This window comes from Kwoniella shandongensis, chromosome 12 (genome assembly GCF_008629635.2).
Source record: "Kwoniella shandongensis chromosome 12, complete sequence".
NCBI lineage: Eukaryota > Fungi > Basidiomycota > Tremellomycetes > Tremellales > Cryptococcaceae > Kwoniella > Kwoniella shandongensis.
In genome coordinates this window covers 1,024,907-1,052,669 of record NC_089298.1, presented here as the reverse complement: position 1 = coordinate 1,052,669, position 27,763 = coordinate 1,024,907, and the positions used below count along the sequence as shown (strand labels likewise).

General features: G+C 49.6%; 8 protein-coding genes across 8 annotated transcripts; 5 read left to right on the top strand and 3 right to left on the bottom strand.

Annotated features, from left to right (window-relative positions):
* Nucleotides 1–813: 813 nt before the first annotated feature.
* On the bottom strand, nucleotides 814–4,842 carry CI109_106671 (uncharacterized protein; the record flags this gene model as incomplete). The annotated part of the gene is made up of 19 exons (XM_065967885.1): nucleotides 814–1,463; nucleotides 1,535–1,552; nucleotides 1,616–1,667; nucleotides 1,728–2,093; nucleotides 2,150–2,211; nucleotides 2,269–2,416; nucleotides 2,541–2,598; nucleotides 2,651–2,727; nucleotides 2,779–2,832; nucleotides 2,885–2,921; nucleotides 2,981–3,116; nucleotides 3,173–3,248; nucleotides 3,304–3,374; nucleotides 3,428–3,460; nucleotides 3,586–3,655; nucleotides 3,706–3,720; nucleotides 3,782–3,871; nucleotides 3,935–4,372; nucleotides 4,483–4,842. The coding sequence occupies 19 exons, from the start codon at nucleotides 4,840–4,842 to the stop codon at nucleotides 814–816; spliced, it is 2,811 nt and encodes a 936-aa protein (XP_065823957.1).
* A 347-nt stretch (nucleotides 4,843–5,189) lies between these two features.
* CI109_106670 (uncharacterized protein) lies at nucleotides 5,190–8,354 on the top strand (the record flags this gene model as incomplete). Its single annotated transcript, XM_065967884.1, has 14 exons — nucleotides 5,190–5,219; nucleotides 5,284–5,394; nucleotides 5,457–5,551; nucleotides 5,636–5,846; nucleotides 5,927–5,998; nucleotides 6,061–6,093; nucleotides 6,156–6,309; nucleotides 6,365–6,434; nucleotides 6,491–6,571; nucleotides 6,630–7,007; nucleotides 7,076–7,420; nucleotides 7,479–7,584; nucleotides 7,654–8,051; nucleotides 8,162–8,354. 14 exons carry the CDS (start codon nucleotides 5,190–5,192, stop codon nucleotides 8,352–8,354), a joined length of 2,277 nt encoding a protein of 758 aa, XP_065823956.1.
* A 471-nt stretch (nucleotides 8,355–8,825) lies between these two features.
* On the bottom strand, nucleotides 8,826–10,253 carry CI109_106669 (uncharacterized protein; the record flags this gene model as incomplete). Its single annotated transcript, XM_032007527.2, has 6 exons — nucleotides 8,826–8,879; nucleotides 9,035–9,375; nucleotides 9,468–9,536; nucleotides 9,638–9,739; nucleotides 9,873–10,039; nucleotides 10,231–10,253. 6 exons carry the CDS (start codon nucleotides 10,251–10,253, stop codon nucleotides 8,826–8,828), a joined length of 756 nt encoding a protein of 251 aa, XP_031858165.2.
* A 2,256-nt stretch (nucleotides 10,254–12,509) lies between these two features.
* CI109_106668 (uncharacterized protein) lies at nucleotides 12,510–16,940 on the top strand (the record flags this gene model as incomplete). Its single annotated transcript, XM_032007526.1, has 20 exons — nucleotides 12,510–12,542; nucleotides 12,626–12,747; nucleotides 12,845–12,975; nucleotides 13,074–13,311; nucleotides 13,372–13,707; nucleotides 13,770–13,832; nucleotides 13,888–13,937; nucleotides 13,992–14,101; nucleotides 14,154–14,280; nucleotides 14,337–14,492; nucleotides 14,549–14,746; nucleotides 14,806–15,042; nucleotides 15,104–15,195; nucleotides 15,251–15,358; nucleotides 15,413–15,851; nucleotides 15,918–16,005; nucleotides 16,075–16,346; nucleotides 16,416–16,479; nucleotides 16,542–16,758; nucleotides 16,830–16,940. 20 exons carry the CDS (start codon nucleotides 12,510–12,512, stop codon nucleotides 16,938–16,940), a joined length of 3,192 nt encoding a protein of 1,063 aa, XP_031858164.1.
* Nucleotides 16,941–17,410: 470 nt separating this feature from the next.
* CI109_106667 (uncharacterized protein) lies at nucleotides 17,411–20,664 on the top strand (the record flags this gene model as incomplete). The annotated part of the gene is made up of 8 exons (XM_032007525.2): nucleotides 17,411–17,420; nucleotides 17,505–17,711; nucleotides 17,807–17,822; nucleotides 17,959–18,950; nucleotides 19,044–19,136; nucleotides 19,248–19,632; nucleotides 19,680–19,904; nucleotides 19,989–20,664. 8 exons carry the CDS (start codon nucleotides 17,411–17,413, stop codon nucleotides 20,662–20,664), a joined length of 2,604 nt encoding a protein of 867 aa, XP_031858163.2.
* A 582-nt stretch (nucleotides 20,665–21,246) lies between these two features.
* Nucleotides 21,247–23,089, top strand: CI109_106666 (uncharacterized protein; the record flags this gene model as incomplete). Its single annotated transcript, XM_032007524.1, has 5 exons — nucleotides 21,247–21,347; nucleotides 21,440–21,768; nucleotides 21,991–22,304; nucleotides 22,418–22,684; nucleotides 22,826–23,089. The coding sequence occupies 5 exons, from the start codon at nucleotides 21,247–21,249 to the stop codon at nucleotides 23,087–23,089; spliced, it is 1,275 nt and encodes a 424-aa protein (XP_031858162.1).
* Nucleotides 23,090–23,253: 164 nt separating this feature from the next.
* CI109_106665 (uncharacterized protein) lies at nucleotides 23,254–25,373 on the bottom strand (the record flags this gene model as incomplete). The annotated part of the gene is made up of 7 exons (XM_032007523.1): nucleotides 23,254–23,403; nucleotides 23,484–23,562; nucleotides 23,621–24,444; nucleotides 24,515–24,729; nucleotides 24,834–24,999; nucleotides 25,094–25,234; nucleotides 25,299–25,373. The coding sequence occupies 7 exons, from the start codon at nucleotides 25,371–25,373 to the stop codon at nucleotides 23,254–23,256; spliced, it is 1,650 nt and encodes a 549-aa protein (XP_031858161.1).
* Nucleotides 25,374–25,627: 254 nt separating this feature from the next.
* On the top strand, nucleotides 25,628–27,586 carry CI109_106664 (uncharacterized protein; the record flags this gene model as incomplete). The annotated part of the gene is made up of 9 exons (XM_032007522.1): nucleotides 25,628–25,975; nucleotides 26,038–26,054; nucleotides 26,115–26,227; nucleotides 26,319–26,383; nucleotides 26,442–26,513; nucleotides 26,589–26,655; nucleotides 26,735–26,853; nucleotides 26,955–27,011; nucleotides 27,167–27,586. The coding sequence occupies 9 exons, from the start codon at nucleotides 25,628–25,630 to the stop codon at nucleotides 27,584–27,586; spliced, it is 1,278 nt and encodes a 425-aa protein (XP_031858160.1).
* Between the last annotated feature and the right edge of the window lie 177 nt (nucleotides 27,587–27,763).

Genomic DNA, 27,763 nt, shown 5'->3' with positions numbered 1-27,763 from the left:
GGACAGGGTATGATGGGATCTACGTCTTGTCCGTTGTGAGAGAATTGCACACTGGGAAGAGTAACGAGGGTCCGTTGATCAAGAAGAGGAGAGAAGGGAAAGTTGAGTTGTAGTAAGTTTGAGGTACAGTTGGATGGAAGAGAAGAGTATGGTTCGCAAATAGTGAGTTTGGGACGAGGAGGATATGTTGGATGGATGGATTATGCGGAGAATGGATGAAGTACACAATTTTGTAGATACATAACATTATATGCAGTTGTTCACATGTTTACGAGTCATGCTTCACATTTCGACAGTTGTCAAACAGGGTGTGTGTGTGTGCGTGTGTGAAGTCAGACATGGTAGCTGGGCACACTCTTCTAAAGATTCTGTCAACATTCCTAGCAGAACTTAACTATTTACATCAGGTATCCTTTCAGCTGTTGTATAACTAGTATGTAATTCACCATTCGCTGTATTCGTTGCACTGATCGCTGTGTCAGTAATCGGTTATTAGCAGATGGCATATCTTGGTGTCACCGTTGATCATTCCCGACCTATAAGCATAAGCACCAAATGCTACCTCCCTGCGCACCTCGTTCTCCCTCCTGTTAATGATATGACATGCCATCACCATGTTATGCTTTACTACGTTATTCTGTGCTACGCGATACCATGCTATGCTTATGCTATTCTACATCGTGTTATGCTCTGGAAACGGAAACATCGCTTAGATGAATGAGGCTGACAACCACCTCAGCTCACAAGACAAGGCACTCCTCTCTCTCTCTCTTCTTTGTTGATGACCATCCACTTTCAACACCGTCACCGTCTTCACTTCTCATTCGTTCTGTCATCCTTCGGTTCTCGATCTCGCTCACGACATGCCGGGACCCTCCAACCATCTTGTAAGACCCAATCGGTACCTAGGACTTCATCATATCCATCATCATCCCATTCACTCCCATCACCATCGCCACCACCACCTTCACCATCCTCATCATTTACACTTCTTCCACCTTCCCCTCCCGCACTGCCCCGAGTGAGGGCATTGAAAAACTCCTGTCCTGCCATATCTTCCATCTCAACTTCGGGCGGCACGTCCTCTTCCTCCTGATTATTCGTACTTGCTTTCTTTGCCTTCTTCGCAGGAGCTCGTTTCGCCGTTGTCGTCGTCTGCTTCTTCACCGGACTCTTTCGTTTGCCTGGCATCTTCCCAGTCGTCCCTTTCTCTTCGTCTCCGACTCCTCCAGCGTTATCATCGTCAACCATCACCTCCTCATACTCGTCCCCGTCCTCGTCCCCCTCGTCCTCTGCCTCGGCTTTGACAGCCTTCTTCTTCCCTTTCTTCGCCTTGCTCTCGGGTGGTGCCGGGAACGTACATTCCACTTTGATGCCTGCTCGGCCTTGCTCGATCTCGTCGAGCGAGAGACGAGTGAGTCGTACGGCAGAGTCGGAAGGGATGATGTATACGTTCACAGAGACTGAGATAGTTGTCGTTAGCTGTTAAGTCGTACGAGTACCAGGTTCTATCAGTAGCATGTGGCCTACTTACATGCTGTAGCGTGATATGCTGTTTCGATTGTCTATGTCAGCTTGATTGCATCGTCCCTTAAAGGCGGAATCGGAAGCTTACAATCTCTCAAATAGCCCAAGAGCAACAGGTGCATCAACAGCATCTCGGTGTCCTGAAGTACATTCTGTGTCAGCGCTGTGCATATATGGCAATCAATCGATGCGCAACTCACATCCTTGCCCATCGTGACCTTCCCCCCTACCTCATCCAAACTCAATTGTCCCTTCTCACCCGTCAACTTCCTCTTCTTCCTCCTTCCCTCTTCACCTCCTCCTACAACACCGAACGTCCCGCCTCCCAGACCTCGGACCAAGTCACCCAAGTTGGCGAGAGTAACACGTCCTCCTTCACTTTGTACGATCTGGGCGATCTTCAGTATTTTCCAGCTTTCAACAGTCACATCCTTTGTGATTATACTTTCAGGAGAACGGGTGCAATTGTCGCATATACCGCAGGTGGTGGTCGATCCGCCAGATGAGGAGAGGGAGTCGGCATTGTCCCACGCTGAAGCGGATAAATGGGCAGAAGCTGAGAAATACTGGCACCGCCATCAGCCACATAATATATGGGATTGGCGCTGAGATCGTCGCTTACTCTTGCAAAAGCCAACTTTCGACACGTCTTGAGATCCTGTGCAAATCGGAGCATCTCCTGCACTATCACCTCGAACACATCAGTCGATGTAGACGAGGGAAGAAACACGCCCAACTCACATTTGCTTGTTCCATCCACATCACCGTAGATAAGGGAGGAGAGTCTCGCTGCATCCTGTCCGCGATAGAACAGCACACAATCACTATCTTTACCATCTCGTCCTGCTCGTCCGGTCTCTTGGTAGTACCCCTCGAGAGACTTTGACATCTGCGACGATGTAGTAAGTTTACCTTTTCCATGTCTTCTGTCTGATGAGAGCTTACAGAATGGTCTGGAAAGTTTACGAGTCAGCGGCAGCGTACATCAAAGCGCCAAAGGACTCACGAGCAACATATCGAACGTCGCCCTTGTCGATACCAAGGCCGAAAGCGATGGTGGCACAAATACAGCTATAAAAGTTCTCAGTAAGCACAATCTCACGAAAACGGGATGGATACTCACTTGATCTTGCCTTCTCGCCATCTGACGTGGATCCTCTCCTTCGCGTTGTCATCGATACCAGCGTGATAGACACCAGTCTATACAGATATCAACATCGACTGTGATGTACCATATCAAGCCAAGCCCACCTTGATGCCACTATTGGACCACTCCCTAAGCTCCTCAGCGACCGTTTCGGCGTCCTGAGCGGCCTGTCAGCGTTTGATTATCCTCAGCAAGCCGAAATAGGCTCACCTTCTTACTAAGACAGTAAATGATGCCACTCTCGCCACTGCAGGGAAGACGATCAGATGACCAAGCTCGGTCGTCAACGAAACCGTCGCTGCTCACTCGTGGTGTTCCAGAATCCACTTGCCCATCTCCGCTATGGCTGCCTTGGCGTTAGAAGGCTTTGGTAGCACCTTGTAATGAAGGTTTGGTCGGAAGAGTGGTGCAGAGAAGAAGACAGTTCCGGTCGTCTTTGCGTCTGAAAATGGCACAGATCAGTTCAGACCGCGCAAAGAGATCATAAGGATGCCTCACTTCTTCCATCCGTGATATCGCCTAAACGAAGGATCTTGAGCAAGTCAGGTAAGGTCTTTGAGCTCAGTGTGGCAGTCTGCGGAACATGTATTGTCAGCATGGTCATTTCTATAGCACTTGCAGTCACTCACTACAGCCTGTATCGGGACCCGAGGGAAAAGAGTCTTGAGCATCGATAGTTTTTTGTAATCGGGACGGAAGTCTTAGCAGATTCATCAGCTCTGCAGGCATCCAAAGTCCGTCAAGTAGACGTACCATGCCCAAGTTGACTGCAACAATGTGCTTCGTCTGGGATGGAAGTCAGCTTCGCCCCTGGAACGAACACAGTCGCATACCTATGACAAAACGACCTGACGACAAGCAATACTGGTAAGAGTCCGACGTTTCTTGGAAGCAGATACTGAGCAACTCACGCAACCTTCCTGCTGTGTTGGCTTGTTCGAGACTTGATATCAGGCGTTTCGATTTCGATATCTTCTCAGGCTACTGGGAGAGTTAGCTTGGACGCTCCTGGACGATGAAGAGGAGCTAACCGTAACGTAGCACAACTTTTTCCAGTGCAATGTCAGTGGCTCCTCACACCAGACATGAAAACGCGTCATTACTCACCCGCAACTCTTTCTGACCTCTCGATGGTCCATTCTTGATTCTGTCGTATATTTCGTTCTGCTCCGCCGTACTCGTAGACCCAGTCATCATCTGCATTGAAACCCCTTTGTCAGCTATCTCCCCTTATGTCTGCTCAGCGTAATTGTAACCCACGACACACTCTATCCCAATCTCCTTCATTGCCCTGACTTGATCCCATATTAACGCCAACAAAGGACTTATCACCACTGTCAGACCTCTTCCCATCACAGCCGGTAACTGATATGTCAGACTCTTTCCTCCTCCAGTCGGCATCACACAGACTATATCCCTATCGTCTACGGCAGCATTGATCACGCCCTCTTGACATAGTCGGAATGACGAGAGGCCGAATTGCTTTTTGAGTGTCTGCACTATCGCTGTGGAGAATGGGAAAGAAGAGGATTGATAGTCTATTCGATTCGAGGCGCTGGGTTTGGTAGTGGATGATGTACCGGCTGATTTGGGGAGGTGGGTGGATTTAGATAGTTGGGTTTCGAGTTGTCGTCTTTCGGCGGTAAGAGAGGCATGTAGAGCTTGTAGAGGTTCTAGTTGGGCAACTACTGATTTGATCTGTATGGGGTATTACATGAGCTTTCTTATCGCTAGCGAATGTTAAGAGTATCCGTGGGTGGCAAGAGCTTTTCCTCGGTGTGGACAGTAAAGCAGATAGATTAACTCACCTCTCCATCCAGCTTGGCCAAAGCTACCTTTATCGCCTCCCTTGCTTCGTAGTCCACGCTACCGCTTCCATTCCCATTTGCATATGCCACTTCATCTCCATAGTCAGCCCTCTCTACCTCCTTCCCTTTGCCATTCTGCCTCTCGTTCTTGACCACCCGACTCCCACTGGCCAAAGCGACAGGCATCTCGTCATCGCTCTCCTCGTCGTCAATGACAATAGGCTCAGATCGCGAGCTTGACGAGTGGGTCGTGAGGAGTGGTTTCGTATCGCGCTTCGACGGACCACCAGTAGGAGGATTTGGGAAAGTAGGGGAACGTTTGAGCGTTAGTCGGGATGAATAGATATTCGATGAGGACATTATGTCTGGTAATGGTGGAGGTGCGCTTCCAACGAGGTGGAAGCGAGGCGGTAAAGGTCGTTGAACACCCGGGATGACTATGGGGTATATCTCTATCTCACCTGCAGCATACTGCTAAAACTGTTACGGTGGGGGATTTATGTGGAGAAGAAGAATGTAAATGCATATATACGTTGACAAAAACAATGTTGCTGCTCTCGAGAAGTCGAACGCGTTCACGATCGAGGATTGTCACGTGATGTTTCCACGTGGGGTCCCTGTTCACCTTTATTTTTCTGTCGACCTGTATCTAAATATCTGATCTTTCTACTTTACATCTGAATCGTACCAATAACAACATAGCAATCATGGGAAAACACAGGAGCAAGAACCCAGCGGTAAGCTCATCTTCCTACTTTCACAACGCTGAGGCTATGGTGACTAATGTTATGGTTGTTGCAGCGTGCCGGCGGTCGTAAGCCCATTAACAGGGATGATAATGGAGGTACGGGCGATTGGAAGAAGTTCGATCCTACGGATATGAACAATGAAGCTTTTGAGCAGTATTACAAGGTCAGCTTATCAAGCATTTAGACTGTACAGTGTTGTGAAAGTTCCGCTGATACTTGGTGTAGGCTCAAGGCATCGTTTCCGAGGAAGAATGGACAGATTTCATGGCTTGTCTAAGGAAGGAGTTGCCCGTCACTTTCCGTGTCACAGGTTCCAGAGCGTAAGCATCTTCCGTCTCCTCCAGCATCATCCATTTCCTGATGAGATAGACATATGAGCTGATCGTTATGTTGGATTTGTGCAGACACGCCGATACGATCAACGACATCATCAGGACTGCCTACGTACCTAATATGCTCGACGTCGAATTTGAGGGAAACAAGATCGAACCTCCATCGCAATTGGCTTGGTATCCTGGTGGATTGGGATGGCAGATCGAAGCTCCTAAAAGAGCAGTGAGAAAGACTGAACCGTTCAGATTGTTCCAGAGGTTCTTGGTCGGAGAGACGGAAGTGGTGAGTTTTTCTATCTCTTAATCTTAATGGCGTGTGCTACACCTGAATAGGGACGGAGCTGATATTTGCATGGTTATTAGGGAAACTTGAGTAGACAAGAGGCAGTGTCTATGATCCCTCCTCTCTTCTTGGATGTCGAGCCTCACCATTTGGTACGTTGGTGTCCTTTGTGAGGTATATATGTGTCTTACTAACTCATTTTCGTGGATCACAGTGTTTGGACATGTGCGCTGCTCCTGGATCCAAGGTGAGTTAATCTTTGATATGCTTGGTTCACGAGACCCGGTTAGCTGACACCGTCCTGGACAGACCGCACAAATCATCGAGGCTCTTAACCCCCATCACACCGCTTCTACCGGTCTCCTCATCGCCAACGACTCGGACTACAAGCGAACTCACATGCTCGTCCACCAGACCGGACGAATGCCCAGCAAGGGTTTGATCGTGACCAACTACGATGCTTGTGAGCTCTCCGGCATACCTAGTAGCAGGTCATCAACTGACATATTTGATTCAAGCTATGTACCCTACGATCAAGCTCGGCGCTGGAAAGACCCTGCAGTTTGACAGAATCCTAGCCGATGTTCCGTACGTCGCTTTTTCCCACTACTGGCGGTGGTACAGCTGCTGACAGCTTCCTATAGATGCAGCGGTGACGGAACATTGAGAAAGAACATTGAGATCTGGGGTAAATGGGGAGCTGCTGACGGAAACAGTCTTCACGGGTGAGTTAACGTTTTCCCACCAATTGCGACAAACAGCTAATCGTGTTTTGTGTTTCAGTCTCCAACTGCGTATTCTCGAGAGAGCTATGACGATGTTGAAACCTGGTGGTCGACTGGTCTACTCTACCTGTTCGTTCAACCCATCAGAGGACGAAGCTGTTATCGCTGCTGGACTCAACGCTCGACCTGGCCAATTCTCTATCGTGGACGTCTCTGCTCAATTGCCCAACTTGAAACGACGACCCGGAAAGACTAGCTGGAAAGTCGGAACTCAACCTGATGCGAAGACCAGTAAGGAGATTGCGTGGTATGAGACCCATGAGGAGTACAGACAGGCCGTTGAGAATGGGACGGAGAAGGAGAAGGATAGAGGAAAAGGCTTGCCAAGCACGTTGTGGCCCCCTGCGAATGCTACGGAACTTGGTTTGGAGAAATGGTCAGTCAACTCGACTCACTTTAGTGTCTCCTTGTCTTCTGGTGCGCTGACGTCCTGCTGCTACACAGTTTGAGATTACTTCCTCACGACCAGAACACTGGCGGTTTCTTCGTCTGTGTACTTGAAAAGCGAGCGTCGAAGAACTCTGCACCAGCCACCACAGAAGAACCCACTTCTTCCTCTTCACTCAAACGTCCCGCCTCTCCTGCTGCTCCCCAAGCAGCTGAGACCAAGCGCGCCAGAGAAAAGTCGCCTGTCGCTGAATCGTCATCGGGCGTGGCTACCCCTGCAGAGGTATCGACCCCTGCTACGACTGCCAGTGGACCTGCGAAGAAGGAGAAGCGCGATCTGAGTTTCAAGGAGGATCCTTATTCTTATGTTGATCCAGAACACGCGGAGATCAAGAGTATCATGTGAGTGGAGCGAGTGGAGCGAACAGTGTACGCAAGCTGACAAGTGCGGCCGTGGTAGTGAGCGATTCCAGTTCAAAGACACCTTCCCAAAACACAACTTGCTCGTGAGAAACGAGTACGGAGAGCCTCTCAGGACTGTGTACTTGACCAATGATGTTGTGAAGGTGAGCGCTCGCTTCCCTGAACCAACAAGCCGACGCCAGTGGCTGAGCTAATCGCTCGCGTACCTGCAGACTATCATCTTGAACAACGACTACACCCGACTCCGTATAATCTCTGCCGGAGTGAAATCTTTCGCTCGTCAAGATTCACAACAACGAGTCGAGATAGGATGTAAATGGCGTTCACCCATTGATGGTATACTCGAATTACTCCCGCACGTAGGCAACGGATTCGTGATCAACGCTTCTCTCGTCGAACTTCGCACTCTGTTACAAGACCATTATCCGCCCATTGAGAAATTCGCCAATGAAGAATGGAAGAAAGTCTTCGAAGGGAGGGATATGGGTTGTGCGATCGTAAAGTTCCAAGAGGGCAAAGAGGCAGGTGGGGAATTGAGATTACCAATGTGGTTGCCTGTGTGGAAGGCAAAGATGAGTCTGAGTCTTATGATCGATAAGAGAGAGAAAAGGTGGGTATCTGTCTTCTTCTTTTCTCCTTACGATATCCCGCATCTCCGTCGCCTGGGACGTGACGATGAACAAAAGCTGATATACTATGAATTATTTTTGTCACTCGTAGCATTCTGTCCCTCCGAACATTCGGCGAAGATATTTGTAACCCACCACCTATCCAGAAAGACCAGAACAAGCCCGATGCTACCGCCGAGACCGATCCTGCTGCGGCTGAACCTGTACCAGAGGGAGAAGGAGAGGGAAGTGCTGGTGTAGCTTTGGCTGTTGAGGAGAGTGAGGAGAAAGCTATAAACGCGTAGATCTGATCCGACCTTACAACGAAACTCGTAAAGGTGATGGCGAGATAGGCCTTGTGTAGATATGTATACTCGTATCTTTATGAGGGTAGAACACATATATGCATTCTTACCTTTGATTCGAAATTGCAGGTCTCACTTAACAGCTCAACTCTGAAAGACACTTCTCATGAAGGCTTGGACTGATTTGTTGCCTCCAAAGGCGGTTATAATCTCTTGATTACACATATGTCGGCGGACACATGGGATATCACGGGATGTCGAAACATGTCGTACATGGAGAATAGTACAGGTATGGAACGGATACAACATGGAGAAATTTCTAATGACCTGACGATTGATTATACTTGGCAGACTGTCTTCTCGTCATACACACCCTTGGTCCAGAACTGAGATGGTACTAAAGCACGGATGCGACCCTAATCTAGAAGCTTTGATTTTTGTCGCTTTTCCTTGAGTGAGCTTGAGGTATAGCTAACAACATCCTCCTTTGGTATTTGTTTCCTTGTTCAACTTGACACCTCCAGCCTATCAACGAAAGTCATCAATATCAGCCTACTGTCTCTCCCCAAGTAAAGTCTAATCCTCTCCCTGGGCCCCCTTCCCCTTCCCCCAACCCGACCGCCCCCCTCCCGTCTCGATACACTCTTCAGGAACAACATCGTCGGACGGCCCGCACTTACCTTCTTCTTCCTTTCCAATTCTGCTTTACCAACCCTATCCAACACTTCCCTCGCTGTCCACTCGAACGCATCGACCACACCCCATCCTTCTTTTGCAGAAGTTTCCACATATAGCAAACCATGTTCTTTAGCAAATAATGCACCTTCGATCGTCGTCACGGCGCGAGGTTTGAACGTCTGTCCAGATGTCGATGTCGATGTCGATGTGCCTTCTGTGGTAGTTGGAGGTGAGGAAGAAGGGGGATCGTCGTCGGAAAGGGAGGAGACAGCTTGACCGTATGATATTTGTGGAGGGAGGGAGGGTGGGGTGGGAGAACACAGATCGGTCTTGTTCGCGACGACTAGCAAGGGCGCGAGCGTAATGAATGAGCTTAGCGTAGTGTAGCATCACGCCTACGACGTCGAGCGATACTTTGAACTTTTGTTGACTCACGTATAATCGATACATTCTCGTCGGCATGTTGACGCAGATCTTCAAGCCATGATGTGACGTGGTCGAATGCTGCAAGCCAAGTACCATTTGGCGTCGGCGTCAGTACATGTCAAAAACACCAAATCTCCATCACAAAGGATGTAAGGGACCCCCTCAAAATGGACACTTACAATCTCTCCTCGTCACGTCGTACACTAACAAAGCTCCAGCTGCACCTCTGAAATAACTTCGTGTGATCGATCGGAATGATTCGGTACCAGCTGTATCCCAACCTGTAAACGGAACAACACAATAACGGAGTCAGCCTGCCATCCCATCTCGTCCTATTACATTGTACTCCCGCTGAAGGGCCTTGTTGTCGATCCGACGGTTGAACCGCTTATAGCGGGTCTCGCGCCCACTCACATTGCACTTTAACCCTCTTCTCACCATCTTCGCCAACATTGACGATCCGACTCCCAAATTCGACACCTAAAGTAGGTTCAGTAAGGTCGAATCTGTCGTCTGTCAATCGGATGAGGAGTGATGATTTGCCAACTGCCGAATCGCCTATTAAGACGTATTTCAATATGCTGTGGCGGGGACGAAGATGATAGTTGATGAGCCGAGAAATGGAATGCAGTGGCGGTCGCCGAAAAGATTGGGAAGAGAAGGAACAGGGAGGAGCTATGTCAGCAGAGAACTGATCTTGTATTGTGGACAGAATGAGGTGACAACATAATACGGTATGGTATCGTAACGATGGATGGACGGAAGGACTCACTAATCCCATGACATCGAGTCCATCCTTGCTAGCATATGTTTGCGAATTCCAAGTCGGCTCAGATCCCTTCGAGGTATGTATGTCGTTCTGGCCTAGTCACTGTGGGTGTGTAGTATCCTGAGGATAGATATGTTGATGATCTTAAAATGTTGTAGATACAAGCTGAGTGTGGTTCAAAACATTACGGTCCGGAAATGCGCGAGATGTGGTGACGTCTTGAGACTTGACTTGTTATTTGGTGGGTTACTACCACTGTACGAGTAATAAACAGCACTCAAGCTGATTATGGGACCGCCTATCGTGTTCGGCTCATGTTTTCTCTTCTTTGTGCGTGTCTGCATGTTACGCGCGAGACTGGCGATAACAAGGGCGTGATAGAGATGCATGGATCATGAAGAAAGGTGCGATGACACCAGCCAAACGTGCACTTCTGACATCCTTTCCCGTATATGCTTCCGGCTTGGCAGTCAGCCGTCCATGTTCAGCTCGATGCACAAAAGTGAACAGGGAGAAGCACCAAAAACATCGCTACTCTCATCAGCTTGAAAGAAGCAACATAAATCAAAGTCAGGTATAGTTCTGGATGAACTGATCATCTGACTTTTCTGTTGTGTTGACATGAAATTTATCCAGCCATGGGATAGACAGTTCAGCTTGTTATTCATCGAACCGACGCTTAGTTCACCGTAGCAGAGAGAGAGAGAGACAAGCATAATCATTAGCAATAAGCACAGATCGTCTCAACAACAAAACAATCACATGACTCGGATGCGATGCGATGCAAAGCCATAGCCAAAGCAAAGCATATAAGGGAGAGATCGGGACATTGCACCGGTGAGAAGCAACCGCACTTAGAGCGGGAATGCCGAAGCGAGGTTGGGTTGTATCAAGATTCGAAAAGGAAAAAGATCGGTTTTCGAATTCATCAAGTGTTTGTGGGGTCCCTTTGTGGAAGATTCAAGCGAATGGTGGGGAAACGAGAGGCTGGTGCGTATGTATGTCGATAGAGGTCATGTGCTTTGCTATTGCATACTTGTGAGCGGGAGGAGCAGCAGCAGCAGCAGCAGCAGCAGCAGCAGGAGAAGCAACGATCAAACGTTGCGAGAGAAGGAAGTTGACAAGTTGTCTGGTTGTTCGAAAATAATGCAAAGAGGAACCCTGAACCTTGCTGGCTTGTTTTCGAATTATTTTGTCGTCATATGAGTTGCACCAGAAAAAAACCAAGACCATACATCTAGTATATAAGTTACAACTTGGTGGTCAACTTGTCAAGCCCAAGCTCAAGTCCTTGTCTTATCACAATCACACCGCTGTAAAGCAAGCCAATGACCCCGTACATCGATCAACATAGATAGCAATAGGTGAGTGAGTGACGTGAGAGTTACGTCTGGCTTTGGCTTGTGGAAGGTGGTTATCTCTCTTTGCCGGTGACGACGCCTGCGGTCTCGCTGTCGGTGGTGGTGACGATGGAGATTTCTTGCTTCTGCTTTATCTTTTCGTCCTATCACCCCCTGCTCGCTCTGTTGTCTGTCTTCGAAAGAATCAAAGACGCGGCTCGTTATCATCCCCCTTTCTTTGTTATCATACGAAATCGAAGGACACCAAAGCTCGGATTTGTTGTACTCCGGCAAAGCCGCGACACTCTACAACCGAGTCACTCGTCACCCCATCACCCATCTGTGTCAACGCGACGATTTGGCGAACTGTGCTGTATATCCCTTCATCTCATCTCTCATCACTGCGTTGTCGACGATAAGCCTCCTTTCGTCAGTCAGCTTGTTTCAACCTTCTTGTGTTTTTGTGTATTTGACTCGATTGCTTGCTTAGGAAAGGATAGGAAAGAGATAAGCTTATCTCATCTCCTTTCTGATCAACTTTCGTCTCTTATCGACTTATCTACGTTTCTTGTCCACCCACCAAACGTATATAATCGACCTTGTCTTTTTCACCACCCCGATCCTATCCTCGAACAGTTTCTACATCCCCACAACGATTTAGAGTTACACCTTAACTTTCGTGTCGTCACTTCATGTTAGTTGGTCAACCGTTCCCCATCTACACTCTTGCTTCCCTCCGCGTTATTTGGTTCTTCACTGCTGTCGGTATTCTCGGGTGTGCCGTCTCATCACGCCATCGAGCACGAGCCCTACCACGCTTCTCTCTGGATCCATACTCTACTCGTCCTCTTGCTTTCTTCGGGGTACGAAGTGGGATCGACATCGCTCGTGATTGTGAGCTGACACCCGCGCTCCATTACAGCTTCATAACCACACTACAACATGTCTACCCCACTCCAGTCCCCCACTGACACTGTGAGTACCCTCCCTCCGCTCTGCGAGGACCAGTGTGCGTCTGCTACGATCACCTTCGCTGATCCCTACTACCTCGACTTCAGCTCCAACCCCCTCTCCCTGCTCAAGTGACCAACCTCCTCAATGGCACGTCATCGCCCGGTCGCATGTCCCGATCTGGATCCGGCTCCGACACATCTTCCAACCGGATCAGGAAGGACACAATGTGAGTGATTGCTGTCTTCGCCTAGCACAAACATAGCCCCATCTCGACGTCCAAACCTGTTCGTGACGCGTCAAGCTGACTCTGTTTGGTCACACAGCGGCTACAAGTCTTCACCTTTCCCTGCAAAGGCCAACCAGCAGGCGACAGTGACTCGAATCCTCGCAGAGAGTGGTTTCATGCCTCAAGAGCTCGTCCCTGGAGAAGTCGATTGGTTCTACAACCAACTTGGTGAGTTGCCCTTCATCGAGTCCAGGGCGAGATAATGTTCTCCATGTCGCGAATGAGTCGCAGTTGTGCTGACTGAGGTCTCTATCCCTATCCGCTAGGTATCGAGAACTCTTACTTCCTCTGGGAAACACCTGAAGCGATCGCCGACCACGTCCTCGCCCTCTTCTCTGCCAAGCTTCTCGCTTACACCAAGCACGATCCCGAGAAGCTGGTGATTGACCTCGAGAAGATCATCCCCGAAGGTCAGGACAAGGGACGAGAAGGTGCTGTCTTCATCCACACTAGTAAAGCTGGTGTGACCGTCACAGAGGGACCTGGATCAACCGTTGAGAAGAGGTGAGTCTTGCGTGTCGCTCAATGGATGTGTAGCGCTAAGACTGTTCCCTTTGTGTGCAGGATCGATTCCCTCTACTTTGACAACTCTTCTCCTACCAAAGCTTTCCGACTTGAGACTTACCGATCCTCTGGTGCAATCTCCTCCACTATCTCCCAACAGCTCCGATGCTACTTCGTCTCCCGATGTGCGTTCCCCACTACCGCTCCTACCAAGACATCCGAAGGTTACACCGACATCCGATCGGTCTCCGATGCGAGCTTCTTGGAAAAGGCTAGTGAGAACACGCTGGATGTCTACCAGGGTGTGATGAACGAAGTCGAGAGGAGGTACGGACCTGTCATTGAGATGTTCGAGGTCGAGGATAGTCGAGAGAGGAGACTCGTTATTGGTTACAAGTGAGTAAAAGGCAGTTCCCTTAGCTACGCGACTATCCGGTAACTAATACAGTAACTTTCAGGATGGGCGGAACCAGCAAGTTCTTCTCAGCTTTGAGTGACTTGTACCACTTCTACGGCCTCTAGTGAGTTTGCAATTGTTGGCCTCTGCCTCTTGCGTGAAAGCTGACCCCGTCTTAGCTCCGCAAGGAAATATGTCGAGCAGTTCGCCAACGGCGTCACCATTATCTGTAAGCTGCCAATCCTATCAGTCACTCGAGGGACGTGGCTTATTTTTGTAACAGCAATGTACCTCAACCCCGTTCCCAACACACGAGCACCTCCAATTGAGCACTCGATTCACCAGGTCGTCAGAGAAGCTTCGCTCCTGTACTGTCTGCCGGACAACCCCTTCGTGAGTATTTCGGAAACCTGTGTATTAGTGTTATTGCTGACGCATCTTGTAGTTCTCGGTTGCCGATGATGATGACAGCCCTCACGCTGTCCAAGAAGCGACCTACGCCTATGTCGGGTGGATCTTCGCTCAGCACTTCTGTAACCGATTGGGTCAAGCGTACCTTGCCCTCAAGAATGGTGAGTGGAGCGGATTTATACTACCGCTTCATCGCTGACAAAAGGTGCCCGGCCAGCTCTCGACGAGTCCAACCCGGATCACGCTGAAGTCTTGAACAAGATCAAGACTCGATTCAGGGAGGAGACCTTCACTCGTGACAGCATCAGAGATGTCCTCCAAAGCCATCCTGATCTGGTTCGAATGCTCTACATCAACTTTGCGATGATTCACTGTGAGCAGATAGTTCCCGTTTCAGCTTTGATTGTAGCTGACGAAGAGCACTCGCAGACCCTGCCGCAGACGAGGCTTCCCAGCTCACTCCTACGCTCTCATTCCAGCGACTCAAGACTGAGCAACCGCTTTCCGACGAGGACCTGTACAACCAGATTCGAAAGACCGCTGCCAACCGACATGCGCAGCAGATCCTCGAGGCGTTGCTCATCTTCAACAAGCACGTCCTCAAGTGCAACTTCTACCAACCTACCAGTGAGCTAGCCAATTCTCGCTCTTGGGCTGGACTAAGCTGACGAACATTTGTACTGTAGAGGTCGCCCTTTCTTTCCGACTCGACCCAAGTTTCTTGCCCGAAGTCGAATATCCCAAGAAGCCCTTCGGAATGTTCTTCGTTGTCGGCTCTGAGTTCCGAGGTTTCCACGTCAGGTTCAGAGATGTCGCACGAGGTGGTATCCGAATCATCCGATCCAGGGGTAAGGAGAACTACAACTCCAACGTCAGGACATTGTTCGACGAGAACTACGCTTTGGCCGCGACTCAGAACTTGAGTGAGTACTGCTGGAGTACTTCGCGGAGATGTGCGTTACTGATATACAACATTTACCTTAGAAAACAAGGATATCCCTGAAGGAGGTGCCAAGGGAACAATTCTGCCTGTCGTCAATGCCGACATTAGGCAGTGTTTTGAGAAATACGTTGATGTGAGCCGTCTTCCCCCTTTGAAGCGTGGAAGGAAAGCTGATCGGAAATGAACAGTCTATCGTCGACCTTCTCATCCCTGGAAAGACTCCCGGTATCAAGGGCAAGATCGTCGATGTTAGCGGTCGAGTTGACCCTGAGATTCTGTTCTTCGGTCCGGATGAGGTGAGTCGCTGAGAACAGCGACATATATTGCAGTAAGCTGATTCCGCTCCACAGAACACTGCCGATCTTATGGACTGGGCGGCGGAGCACGCTCGATCTCGACAAGCACCTTGGTGGAAGTCTTTCACCACTGGAAAATCCGCCGAGTTGCTCGGTGGTATCCCTCACGATATCTACGGAATGACCTCTCTCTCTGTCCGTCAATACATCCTCGGTGTTCTCAAGGCTCACGGCTTGAACGAGAAGGATGTGACCAAGTTCCAAACTGGTGGACCGGATGGTGATCTTGGTTCCAACGAGATCTTGTTAAGTAAAGACAAAACGGTCGCTATCATCGATGGAAGTGGTATCCTTTACGATCCTGCAGGATTGGACAGGCCAGAGTTGATCAGGTTGGCAAAGGCTAGGAAGCCTATTGTTCACTTTGACAAGAACAAGTTGGGTCCTGAGGGATACCAAGTCTTGGTGGATGATAAGGACGTCAAGTTGCCTAGTGAGTGGTCATTGCACTTGCAAAGCGGATAGTTTGGACAGCGCTGATATCGATTCCTAATCATAGCCGGCGAAATTGTTCCCGATGGCACAGAGTTCCGAAACGGCTTCCACTTCCGTGTCAAGGCGGACTTGTTCGTCCCCTGTGGTGGTCGGTGAGTAATTGTTTTTGGATTGAAGCCTAGCAGACGAACAAACAAGTTGACTCAATGCTGTCTTCTCAGACCCGAAGCTGTCAACATCTCCAACGTCTCTCGACTTGTCGATGCCGAAGGCAAACCCAACTTCAAATACGTTGTCGAAGGTGCCAACCTCTTCTTCACCCAACAAGCTCGATTCTACCTCGAGAAGAAGGGCGTGGCGCTTTTCAAGGATTCGAGTACGAACAAGGGTGGTGTCACAAGTAGTTCGCTCGAAGTTTTGGCTGGTTTGGGATTGAATGATGAGGAATACTTGGATCTCATGATTTTCAAGGATGGCAAGCCGTCGCCCTTCTGTGAGTGTCCCCCGGACCCGGTACAGACAGTCGGAATACCTGATGCTGACATACGGTATCTCCTTGCAGACCAAAGCTACGTCAAGGACATTCAGCAAAAGATCTGCGAGAACGCTGCGGCCGAGTACACCTGGTGAGTGGTGGCTTCTATCATTGCTTTCAGGATGTTCAGAAGCTCACCTGGATCACCCTCAGTATCTCCAAGGAGTGGCAACGAAACAAGGGTACCAAATCCCGAACCTCTATCTCAGATCAGCTCTCTTCTACCCTCAACGAGCTGCAGAACGAGCTCGAGGTCTCAGATCTGTACGAGAACATGCAAAGTAGGAAGAACGTCCTTGCTCGTGCTATCCCCAAGACATTGGTGGACAAGCTCGGCTTGGAGGTGTTGATGGAGCGTCTGCCCGAGCAGGTGAGTTGGGTCTCGACACCATTGAGGTGGATGTGAAGACAAATGCTAACGTGCTTTTTTGGGACTTTCAGTATCAACGAGCTGTCTGGTCAGCTTGGGTCAGCTCAAACTACATTTACCAATGTTCTCTCACTGCATCCAACGTCGACTTCTTCCACTTCTTCTCAAAGCTGTCGTCATAGGCGTAGACAACATACCGAGATGCATGTCAGGAAGGAGAAGGAAGAGGACGTCAATGTGTAATATATTTTGTTTGCTGGAGGAGAAGCGTGATACCATTAATAAGGGAGAGAAGACAAACCATACAAACCAAACCAAGCCCATGTGCCATAAGACAGATTGGATCAGATATCATGCATTTGCTTGCGACTCGATCGAATCTGTGTTACCGAAGCAGGGAAAGCGAGGGATTGACTTGTATTCATCCGTGCGACATAATAGGTTGTAGTAGTAGTGGTAGTAGTAGTAGTACAGTAGAAGTGCTTGAGGGATGTATCGGCACTTCCGAATGCTTTATCTGTCAAGCGCGCTTATACCTTTCACTTTCATCTAACAGCGCGGATAAAAGTCATGTTGATCAATTGCATCGTCGTACACCGTACACCGTACGAGTACAGTCGTGCGCCGTCGCCTCGTTCGAAATACAGCACAGATGTTGCATTGTAAATCTTAATCGCTCATACAGCTCACTCTCTCTATTATTAATTATCTGTACGTGTGCCTATAGGTACTCGCGATCCGCTTAGACGCCAACAGCGATAGCTACAAGTACAACGAAATGTCATCATCCAGTCATAGTCATAGTCAGTCTCCAGGTCCAGAGCCGCTCGAGGGGAACGGGTCCACCTCGTCGGTTGATCGGAATTCACAATCACAAACACAAGCTCAGGCTCAAGCTCAAGCGAAAAGGACGAGGAGGAGAGCTGGACCTTTTAAGAGATCAAGAACGGGCTGTAAGTGTTTTCTCTTATATACTCTGAAATTGATATTGAAATTAAGTTGGAGATTGGAGCTGATAAAGGATTTCTTATCGTTGTTGTTGTTGCAGGTGGAACTTGTAAGAGGTATGTACGACTATTCTCACAATAACAATCTCCGCCGTTCGGCATACAGAGCTCCATCTCACCCTCCTCTCTCTTCTCTTCATTATCGACCGAGCCTTACCAGCAATAACTGATCTGTCTCTCTACCATCATCTAGACGAGGAAAGAAATGCGATGAAGAGTGGACAGCCGAAGGATTCTGTCAGAGATGTATCAATGGTCAATTCGAATGTGCAGGACGGACAGGTGGACCCGGACCCGGACCTGGACCTGGACCCGGGTCCTCAATAGTCAAAAGGGACTCGAACTCGACTTCGACCTCAGTCCGAGATAGTGTTGGTGAAGGGTCGAGAGGACACGGGCGCGGACGCGGACGCGGAAGGAGTGATTCGGGGGATGGGATGGATGATAGATCAGATCCACCTCAAGCTGGACCTGGATCGTCGACTATCTCGAGCAACTCAAATTTACCGACACAACCGACTTCGATAACTTCGTCCACGGTAAACCCCAACACAGCAGTGACTTCTCATGCCCACGCCCATGCTCATCCGCACGAGCACGAGCACACGATCGACCCTTCCGCCTCGAGTTGGACGAACATCTTCTCCCATCCATCCGGACCACCACCTCCATCGACCGCTGCTCCATCCATATTCTCTTCCCTGGCTGTCCCCCATCCGCACCAAACCCAAACAACGATATACGACTGGCCCTCCAATTTCCACCACCACCACCACCACAACCATACACTACCCGGCACAGGTACAGGTACCGCACAGACACATACACATACAAATGACGGCAATAACCTACCTTCTGCATATATCAGTACCAACCCCGACGGTACGCTCGCACTCGACTCTACGACCTTGAGCTGGAATACGACAATTGCGAATCCACAAACGGCACATGATCACGCTATCAACGATATGTGGAACGATCTGGAAATGTCTTTTGTGACGAGTCCTCATACTCAGCTGAACGGGAATGGGAATAGCACATTCAACGGACAGCACACGAGTGGGATCAATGGGAACGGGAATGGGATTGGAGGGGGGAATATACCACAGCTGAATAGTAATTCGCGAGTCGTATTTCTGAATAGTGAGAAACCGACGAGACAGGGTGTATCCCTAGCAGAGATTTGTGAGTGGCCAGCGAGCTTCGGAAGACAATATGTGACGGTCGTGATAAGGGCGATCGATAGCTGACTGATGTGTGAATGAACGATGGGCGTAGACGCACGAGTTGTGGAATCGTGGTTGGTAGGAATACCCTCAACGACGAGAGATTATGCCAGAGCTCGAATCCTCGCGCTCAACGATAACAACAGTGAGTTGTCCTTACCCTCGGATCTGCAGTCTGTAGTCTGCACTATGTATGGTATACTTGATGTGGACGCTGACGTGTGGTTTCTCTCTCCTTACTCTGTCCCGTCCCCAGGCGTGATGCGCAACGTCCGATATGCCGTTTCCGCAGCGTACATTTTCCTCTTCGCCTCCGATCCTCAAGATGCAAATGCGGTCCGACCAAAACTTGTCGAAATGGCACATCAAGGAGCGGGTCTTATCGACGGACAACCGATGACTTCGCCTTCGACAGATGACGATTCTGTCATCGAGGGAGATATCAACAATGATAAGACCAAGACAACTTTGAAGACGATTAGTGGGAAAGGGACGGTGACGGCTAGCAAGAAGATACGGTTGTATGTCGACCACGTGTCGACTCCCTTTGCGGCAGATCTGGAAAGTACGAAATGGACCGAAGATGCTATACAAGAGTTGAGAGAGGTGATCGTCACGGATCAAGCGCAGTTATCAGACTTGTAAGTGTGTCCTCTCTCACTCCCCGGTCTTGGCTGATAGGTGACAGATTGTGGGGTGTGATTGATCTCCAACTTGTCGAGTTTATCCGAGGAGGCGCGGCACCGTCGTACAATATGTTAGCTTTGGGAGATCGATTGGTCCGAAGTGCTATGGGGAGTAATCATCCGCCTATCTCACTTTCGGCACTAAGAACGTCGGACGTGTTTTCTCTTCGGTTGTATGCGTTGTCGGATATCAGTCGATGTATTGTCGAGCGAGGACGGAAGACTATGTGAGTGGGAGTGTGTCTTGTACCGTCTGGCAATACGAACCAAGGCTAACGTTCTGACCTCTGTGCGTCTTACAATGAGCGCAGATTCAACTTTTGGCCCGATAAGAGCAGTGACGACAATGTCAGAGATCTCTCATTCCCGTTATCGGGCGACGAAGAGCCCTGGGCTACATATCTCGGATTACCCGACTCGATCGTCATTCTCCTCGCTGAGATCGTCAACCTCTGTGCGGAACTATCGTCTTCATCATCAACGACGTTCTCGTCCTCTTCGACGAGTATAAAGGCGCAAGCTGAAGAGCTCGAATCTGCATTGAGAGGATGGCAATCTCAGACATTTACAATAACCGATTCTGTCGATTCGGCCGCTCTAGTCTCACGTACTATCGCAGGCGAACTATGGCGCTTATCAGCCTTGATCCTGCTCTATCAGAGTGTACATCGGGTAGGGGGATTACATCCTGTTCTGCGGAAAAGTCAAAAAGAAATCCTCAGTCTTCTCGATTCGGTATCGCAACTACCCAACGGAGACCTATTCGGGTTCATTGCCCTCCCAGCCTTTTTAGCGGCGACACTCAGTATCACAGAGGCGGATAGAGCGAGATCAATCAAACATCTCACGAGACCTGGTCCGGAGAGAGTTTGGTTGGATAATATTGCGTTGGTGGAGAAACTTTGGGAAGAGGTTGATGAGACGGGCAAATTGCCAGATTGGCATGATAAGATGATAAGAGAAGGGATGGCAGTGGCGTTCTTCTGAGTGTGAGCTGGTGGATGTGGTGCGGCAAAGGAGGGGAGCTGCGATCACGGCGAATGATCTGCTTGGCCGGATAGACAGTCAGGTAGGATGTCGGGTGGTAGTAACGATCTTTATAATACTCTTGATGGAATCCGGAACTGCCATCGACAACTGGCAACTTGGTAATGGGACATATGTACGTCCAGAACCATATGCAAGTTATATTGTCTACAATTGTACTCTTGGAAGCATGATCCCAAGGACGGCTGGTCAATGTAACGCAAGCGTGTGATCAAGCGAGCAGATAAGAAGTCTCGTCGCTCCTCGCTTCGCGAAACCAAACCCGTCTCAGGCACGGCTCAAGATTACCGAGAAAGATGTCCGAGTTAACAGCGCTGATGTTTTCTGTTGTGATGTGTGTTGCGTTGGATTGCATCACAGCACAACAATCTTTCCGTCTTAGCTACCGTTGAATCGGTCCATCGTAACCATCGTACGTCAAGTAGACCTTGATTCGAGCACATCGCCCGAACGGAGCAAAGATAAGATATCCAAACGAGCCTCCTGAAACACAGCTCGCCCCAGCTCGAGCTTGCCACAGCAATGGACCCTTCAGACGAAATCCCGACTTTGGTGACTGTCGATCCGACTAGACCTGGTCAAGAGCAAGCTAATATACATACAAGATGGCATCCTGATATCCCGTGAGTGTTACAATGATCATCACCACAAACTCCTATCCATCCTCGGTCACTCGCAGCCGCAGCTTAGCTGATCTTGCTGTGCTTTATGACAGATGCGTCGCGACCATCCCCCTTTCTACACCATTCAAAGTCCAATGTCTCGATTTCTCCGGTACCCAAATCACCAATACCGACGACGCGGACGACATTCTCCACTTGAACCACGATAGCGACCATCATCTCTCGGGACCGTTCGCCGTGCCCTCTTCAAAACCTGGGGATGTGTTGGAGATCGAGGTGGTGGATCTGGTTCCGTTCGCTGAAGGAAGTGGGAGTAGATGGGGGTATTGCGTGACGGCGCAAGGGCTGGGGAGTCTGGATCCGGATCCAGAGGAGGGGGAGGGGGAGACTAAAGTGACCAAGAGCATTTGGGATTTTCACGGTGAGTTCGAGGTGAGGCAGCGCGTGTAGTGGCTTCGGCTTGATGGATTGCACCTTGTATTTCTGCTTGGTCCCTCATGGTTCCAACACCCAAGTTCTGTGGGGGCCAATTGAGAGAGTGAGATATGTGATACTTGTCGGGAGAGCGATGGGCCACTTGACCCATAATAACCTACGGAGCAATTGGAGTCGCAAGCTGATGCTCACCCCCTTGACTGCCCAGACGACGGCTCAACATCCTCTCGTCATGTCCCCCACGTCAAATTCCGCGGTCGCCCTCACCCCGGTATACTCGGTACAGCCCCTTCTCACTCCCTCTTGGCAGAATGGAACAGACGTGAATCGGATCTCGAACTTTCCACACAGAAAGGGGCAGGAGTGAGTCTGCCTGAGGCGAGCGGAGCGTATGTCGGTCAGGAATTGGAAGAAGGGTTGAGGAGGAAGATATACGAGGAAGGAGCGAGGACAGCACCTGGGAGAGAGAATGGGGGTAATATCGATATTGGACCGACGACAATTGGGTCGAAGGTGTATTTGGTGCGTTGTCAACTATCCAGCTTTATCATCACTCCTCAGTCTGCATTAGACGTACTCTGACACCGGCACTGCTGTTATACGAGGTGAGTGATGCTGACATTTACGCCACATAGCCCGTTTACATACCCGGCGCTTCATTGTCCGTTGGCGACTTACACTTCTGTCAATCAGACGGCGAACCAACGACCGCCATAGAGATGGCCGGTATACTAACCCTCCGCGTCAACGTCGTTCCCAACGGTGTCGAATTGCTGGGATTGAGAAGAGGTGCAGGACCAATGTTCACGACCAGTCCGAAAGTACACATATATAGAGATTTCGTCTGTTTTACTGGGTTAAGCGTGGCACCGGATGGTAGACAGAGTGATCAGAGTGGAGTGGTGAGTGGCTGTGTCCCCGAGCGAGATACTATGATATGCTCCACTGCTCTCAGCCTATCTAAGGCAGAGTGCGACGATTCTAATTGCTACTCGCTGCTTATCTCAACCTTGGACAAAGGCTGATTGTGATCATCTACCCAGCTCGCTTATCGTTCCGCCGCCTTCCAAGCAATGAAACATCTCCAGTCATTCGGCTATACTCGCGAACAAGCATATATCCTCCTCGCTGCTGCACCGATAGAATCAAGAGTAGTGGCCACGGCGAACAAACCCAACTTCGTGATTAGTGTGGGGATACCGACTGAGATCTTCGATTTTGATATTTCGATAAAGGCCAGGTTGGAGGGTGTGAGAGGGGTCCAACAGGGAGAAGCGGGATTGGCAGAGGTCAGCAGGGAAGTGTGATGGGACAAATCAAACGAGGGGGATGGGGTCGAGGCTGAGCAGCAGGAGAGATCCAAGTTCTTACTTTGAAATGACGCATTAATGAGTATTCATGATAGGTTAGACAAGTAGATTATGCGATAGAGATGTTTGCACATTCCAACTATTTATGATAGACAATAGCATTACTCCTGATGCACCACATGCCATACTGGCACACTGGTCTTGATGGCTGTGCTGTACGCCAGCCAATTCCGTCTCGGATGCCATGTGAGTGAATTGACCATCCCTTGGACTGGGACTTTGGCGATAGTCGCACCCGTGTACACCGATACCTGCGCACGTCAATACAACGTCAGTGATTCACCAAGATCAAGATGTGATTACAAGACAGAAGTGATTTATGTGGACTCACGATTGCGATGAAAGTATCGTCACCGCCTATAGCGATGAATTCACCATCTTGTGAAAATGCGATATGTCGGATAGCAGCGCTGTGCACCTCTACTCATCAGTATCTGATCTACCCCGGAAGACCGCTACCCAACTCACGTGCAAACATCAAAAGTCCTCTCACAAATCCAATCCTTCGTATCGAACATACTCAACAACGCATCCTGTCCTCCTACAGCCAAATATTGTCCTCTCGGATCGAAGCCCAGAGCGAGAAGACTCGCACTGTGACATACGGAATGTCGGAGGCGCAGTAATTGTTTTGCTCGTGGGGCAGGCGTGGGTACGGCTGCCGGAGGAGGAGGTGTGGGACGACGTGATGGTGCAGCGGAGGATGGTGGAGGTATTGTAGCTTCAGGTTCGGGTTCGGGTTCCGTATTGGGTTTGGCAGATTCTTCCATCTCGACGTCTTGATTTCGCACGTCCGCTATTGTTGCAGTCTCCTCCGCTTTGGTCTCGCCTTCTCCGCTCTCAGTGGTATTTCCTTCACCCTCCACTTGAGGCTTTTCTTCGCCTTGCTCTCCCTCTCCACTTTTAACGTCCACATCCTCACTCATCTCAACGTCCCCACCTTCGCCTTCCGCTTTACCCTCTCTTCCACCTTCCTCTCCGGGCGTACCCTCTCTCGGAGATGTGGCTCGACTCTTCCCAATCACCGGTACGTCTTCCTCCCCTCCGTCTCCCTCTGCATCAGCATCTGCATCTGCGTCTGCTGTGACTTTTGGACTGGAAGGCGTAGTCGAAGGTCCGCTCTCGTTGATCACTAAGGCCTGGGCGGTGTTGCCGTTGGCGTTGGAATTGGGTATTTGTGGGATTTCTTCCGGTTGCACTAAGGAGAGGGGGTAGATCCAGGCGTTGATAGAACCGTCATTTGATACCGCACAGACCAACTTTCCACTGTTCGTGAATCGTAGACTGTTGATCTATATACACGCAAAGAAAGTAAACAAATCAGCCTTTCTCAAGTCATTCTATTATTGGAGGCGGACATACCTCTTCAGAACCAATATCGCCAAGCGCTCCTCCCAACCCTATATCTTCCCTTCGAGCCCATACTTCTTTCCCATCGACGATAGTCTGCCAGTAGAAGTACACCTCGTCTCGACTCCGCATAGGACATACGACGGCGAAATGCCGACCAGAAGGGTGGAAGGCGATGTGGAGGACGTCGCCTGTGATTCTGAATGTAGCGATAGGGGCGGAGGGAGCTGTGAAGGGATCATATCAGCTAAACATCGAATCGTGCGTTAGAGTATGGTGAGGTAGAGAGCGAGCGACGAAAGGGATATGCGAGGGGTGGAAAGAAACGCACAGGTCAAGTTCCAGATGGCGATAGTTCCACCTGCTGAAGAACCTTTGTCGCCTGATACGAGGATATTAGGATCGGCAGGCGACCAAGCTATAGCCCCTACGTGGCCGTTATGTGGATTCGGCTTCGAAGATAAGGACGGTAATGAAGTAGATGCTTTTGACTCGATCTGGGCGGTGCAAACTACGAATAAGCTACACAGTGTAGACGGACAGATTGGGGGAGGGGGAAGGATGAATTCGTTGAGACGATATTCAACTCACATTGGCTTTCGCATCCCATACAAGGAGCTCTTTGTACTCTCCTCCCGTAGCCACTTTCTTCCCATCACAGGACCATGCGACACTCCGCACATGCTTCACGTTCCCTCCTCGTACATCGTGACTGCGACCAAAAGTCGGACGCTAAGATCACAATTCTCTGTCAGACAGGATGAATGAAAGAGGAGGAGTTTGAATTGTTACGCACAGGTAGATCTCGAGCTGACCATTGAGCGTTGGGGAAATGATCTGGTCTATAAGACTCGGTAGACTCGTTGACCATGGTGCGTAAAGAAATGCAAACGGAATGTATGCGGACTGATGTGTGATATCAAAATACAGGACTGGAATGGATGTAATGGAATTCAATGAATTCGTCGGTTACGTTATTGATTTGGCGTTGCGAGGTTACCGGTAAGGGGAGAGTCAACCCCATCACTTCACGTCTATCCTTTCTTCCTCGATACAACTGATACGCGATACAAGGCCATTTCTCTGCCTAGCTTGGTTCGCCAATCCTAGAGCTGTGCTTTCACCATGTCCCTCCTCACACTACGTCCTCATGCTCGAAGTCTCGCATCAACCGCTCCGAAACGGTTACACCGTCATCATCTCTCAACCTCCATTCCGCGATTACGACCAACCCCTTCTTCCTCAAATTCCAAGGATGGATCAACCGGAAGCACAAGCACAAGCACGAACACGAACACTAGCACTAGCACGAGCGAATCTCTCTCTTCAGCTAGCGATGCTATTGCCGAGACGTTCAACTCTCTCGCTGAAAAGTTCAAAAAGGCTGTTCAACAATCGCGTAGTGAGCAATATGAAGGGGTAGAAGAAGGCGGATTAAGGATGTTGGTCTTTGGTAAACCGGGAAGTGGGAAGGTGGGTCTGTGGTCCCTGGTTCTTTCTTGCTGTTGCTGATGAAGCTGCCTCCATTCGAAAAGGGTACATTGAGTGCGAGGTATGTTCTGTGACAGAATGGGAGAGGGCAACAGCTGATCAGCTTGGTTCGTGCATGCAGACTGGTTAAAGACTATGATATAGCTTTCGTCTCGACAGGCGATGTACTTCGTAAAGAGATTGCTGCCAAGTCAGAAGTAGGGCGCAAGGCCGAGCAAGTTGTAGCGACAGGAGGTAAGCTAGCGACAGACAAACCACATTCCCTCTGCTATTCGATCCGTATGACGGTCCCGACGCTGACTGCTATTACCATACGCTATGCTAGGCCTTGTGTCGGATGAATTGATGTTGGAGATCGTCAAGACTGAATTAGATAGATTACGCGGCAAGGTGAGCAGACTCAACCCAACTGCATACAGTTTGAAGGGCCAACTGACTAGCGGTGTAGAGCTGGATTGTCGACGGTTTCCCACGGACATTACATCAAGGTGAACTGCTGGACAGGGTGTTGAACCAAGAGGTGAGCTATAGCGAGAGACCTGTTTGTCATCCAGTCGGTAGCTGACTTGTCGTGGGATCCGATTGGGATCGATAGAACCGACCACTCAATATGATTGTGCATCTCAACGTGCCAGACTCGGTCATCATGGCAAGAATATCTGGTGCGTAGCGTAGAAAGTCCCCTTCCGTCCTGTTCGTTATGAGGTGACAAGAAAGCACTAATATGGCCTACTAACTCAGCTCGATGGGTTCACCTACCTTCTGGACGAGTGTACAATACCACATACTCTGCTCCCAAGGTCCCCGGGAAAGACGACGTGACGGGCGAGCCGTTGAGCAAGAGGCCTGATGATACGCCGGTACGTCCATTCATACACCGTAATACTCGACTGGTCCAATGAATGTGCAGTCACTGGAATGATTTCAAGCAAGCAAAGTACTGATCCCTGAGTGATACTAGGAAACGTTCTCCAAACGATTACAAGCGTACTACGAGTCCACAGCACCGTTACTGCAGGTGAGTATGGTTCTGCAGAGTCTAAGCCACTACTCCTCGTCCCAAACCCTCGTCCGCTAATCATCATCGATGCTCACATCTCGTCGTCCCAACAACACATACGCTGAGTGCTCGCTAACTTTCGTCTTTGTCTTTGTGTGGTTCCGCACAAACAGTACTTTGCCAAAACCTACCCTGATTCACTCTTTTCGCTAAGTGGTTCATCTTCCGACGAGGTACTTATCGCCGCTGGTCTCAAAGCGCCTCCTCCTGTGGACGATACATCATCTGACCAAAATTATTATTCCCTTGATGCCCCTGCTACGATATTCACTTCATCATTCGCGAATGCTGCCGCTTCAATATTACCGATCCCTAAAAAAACGAAAACGAAAACTATTGATTTGACTGCCGTCGAAAAGCTTTGGCCACAATTACAAGAATTGATAGAACCCTTTGGACTGAGGAGGAAACCAGAGGAAATGAAGAGCGATGAAGATGTTGGCGAGGTTAGGAAAGAAGCGGATGATCTGAGAGATCCCAGTGAGGCAGAGAGGGAAGTTGGGAAAGGGAAAGGAAAAGGCAAGGTGGCTTAGCTTGTGGCGGACGAGCCTTTGGGGTCTTGAAGCTTGGCCGAACGGTGTTGTAGGAGTGTGAAATGGCGACCAAGTGTAAGATGAGCTGAGGGTGATCAGAGAAGAAGATTGCTGTGTATATACGATAGCAAGCGTTGGGAAGCGAAATGTATACATCTACCAAGGAGGATGACCAAG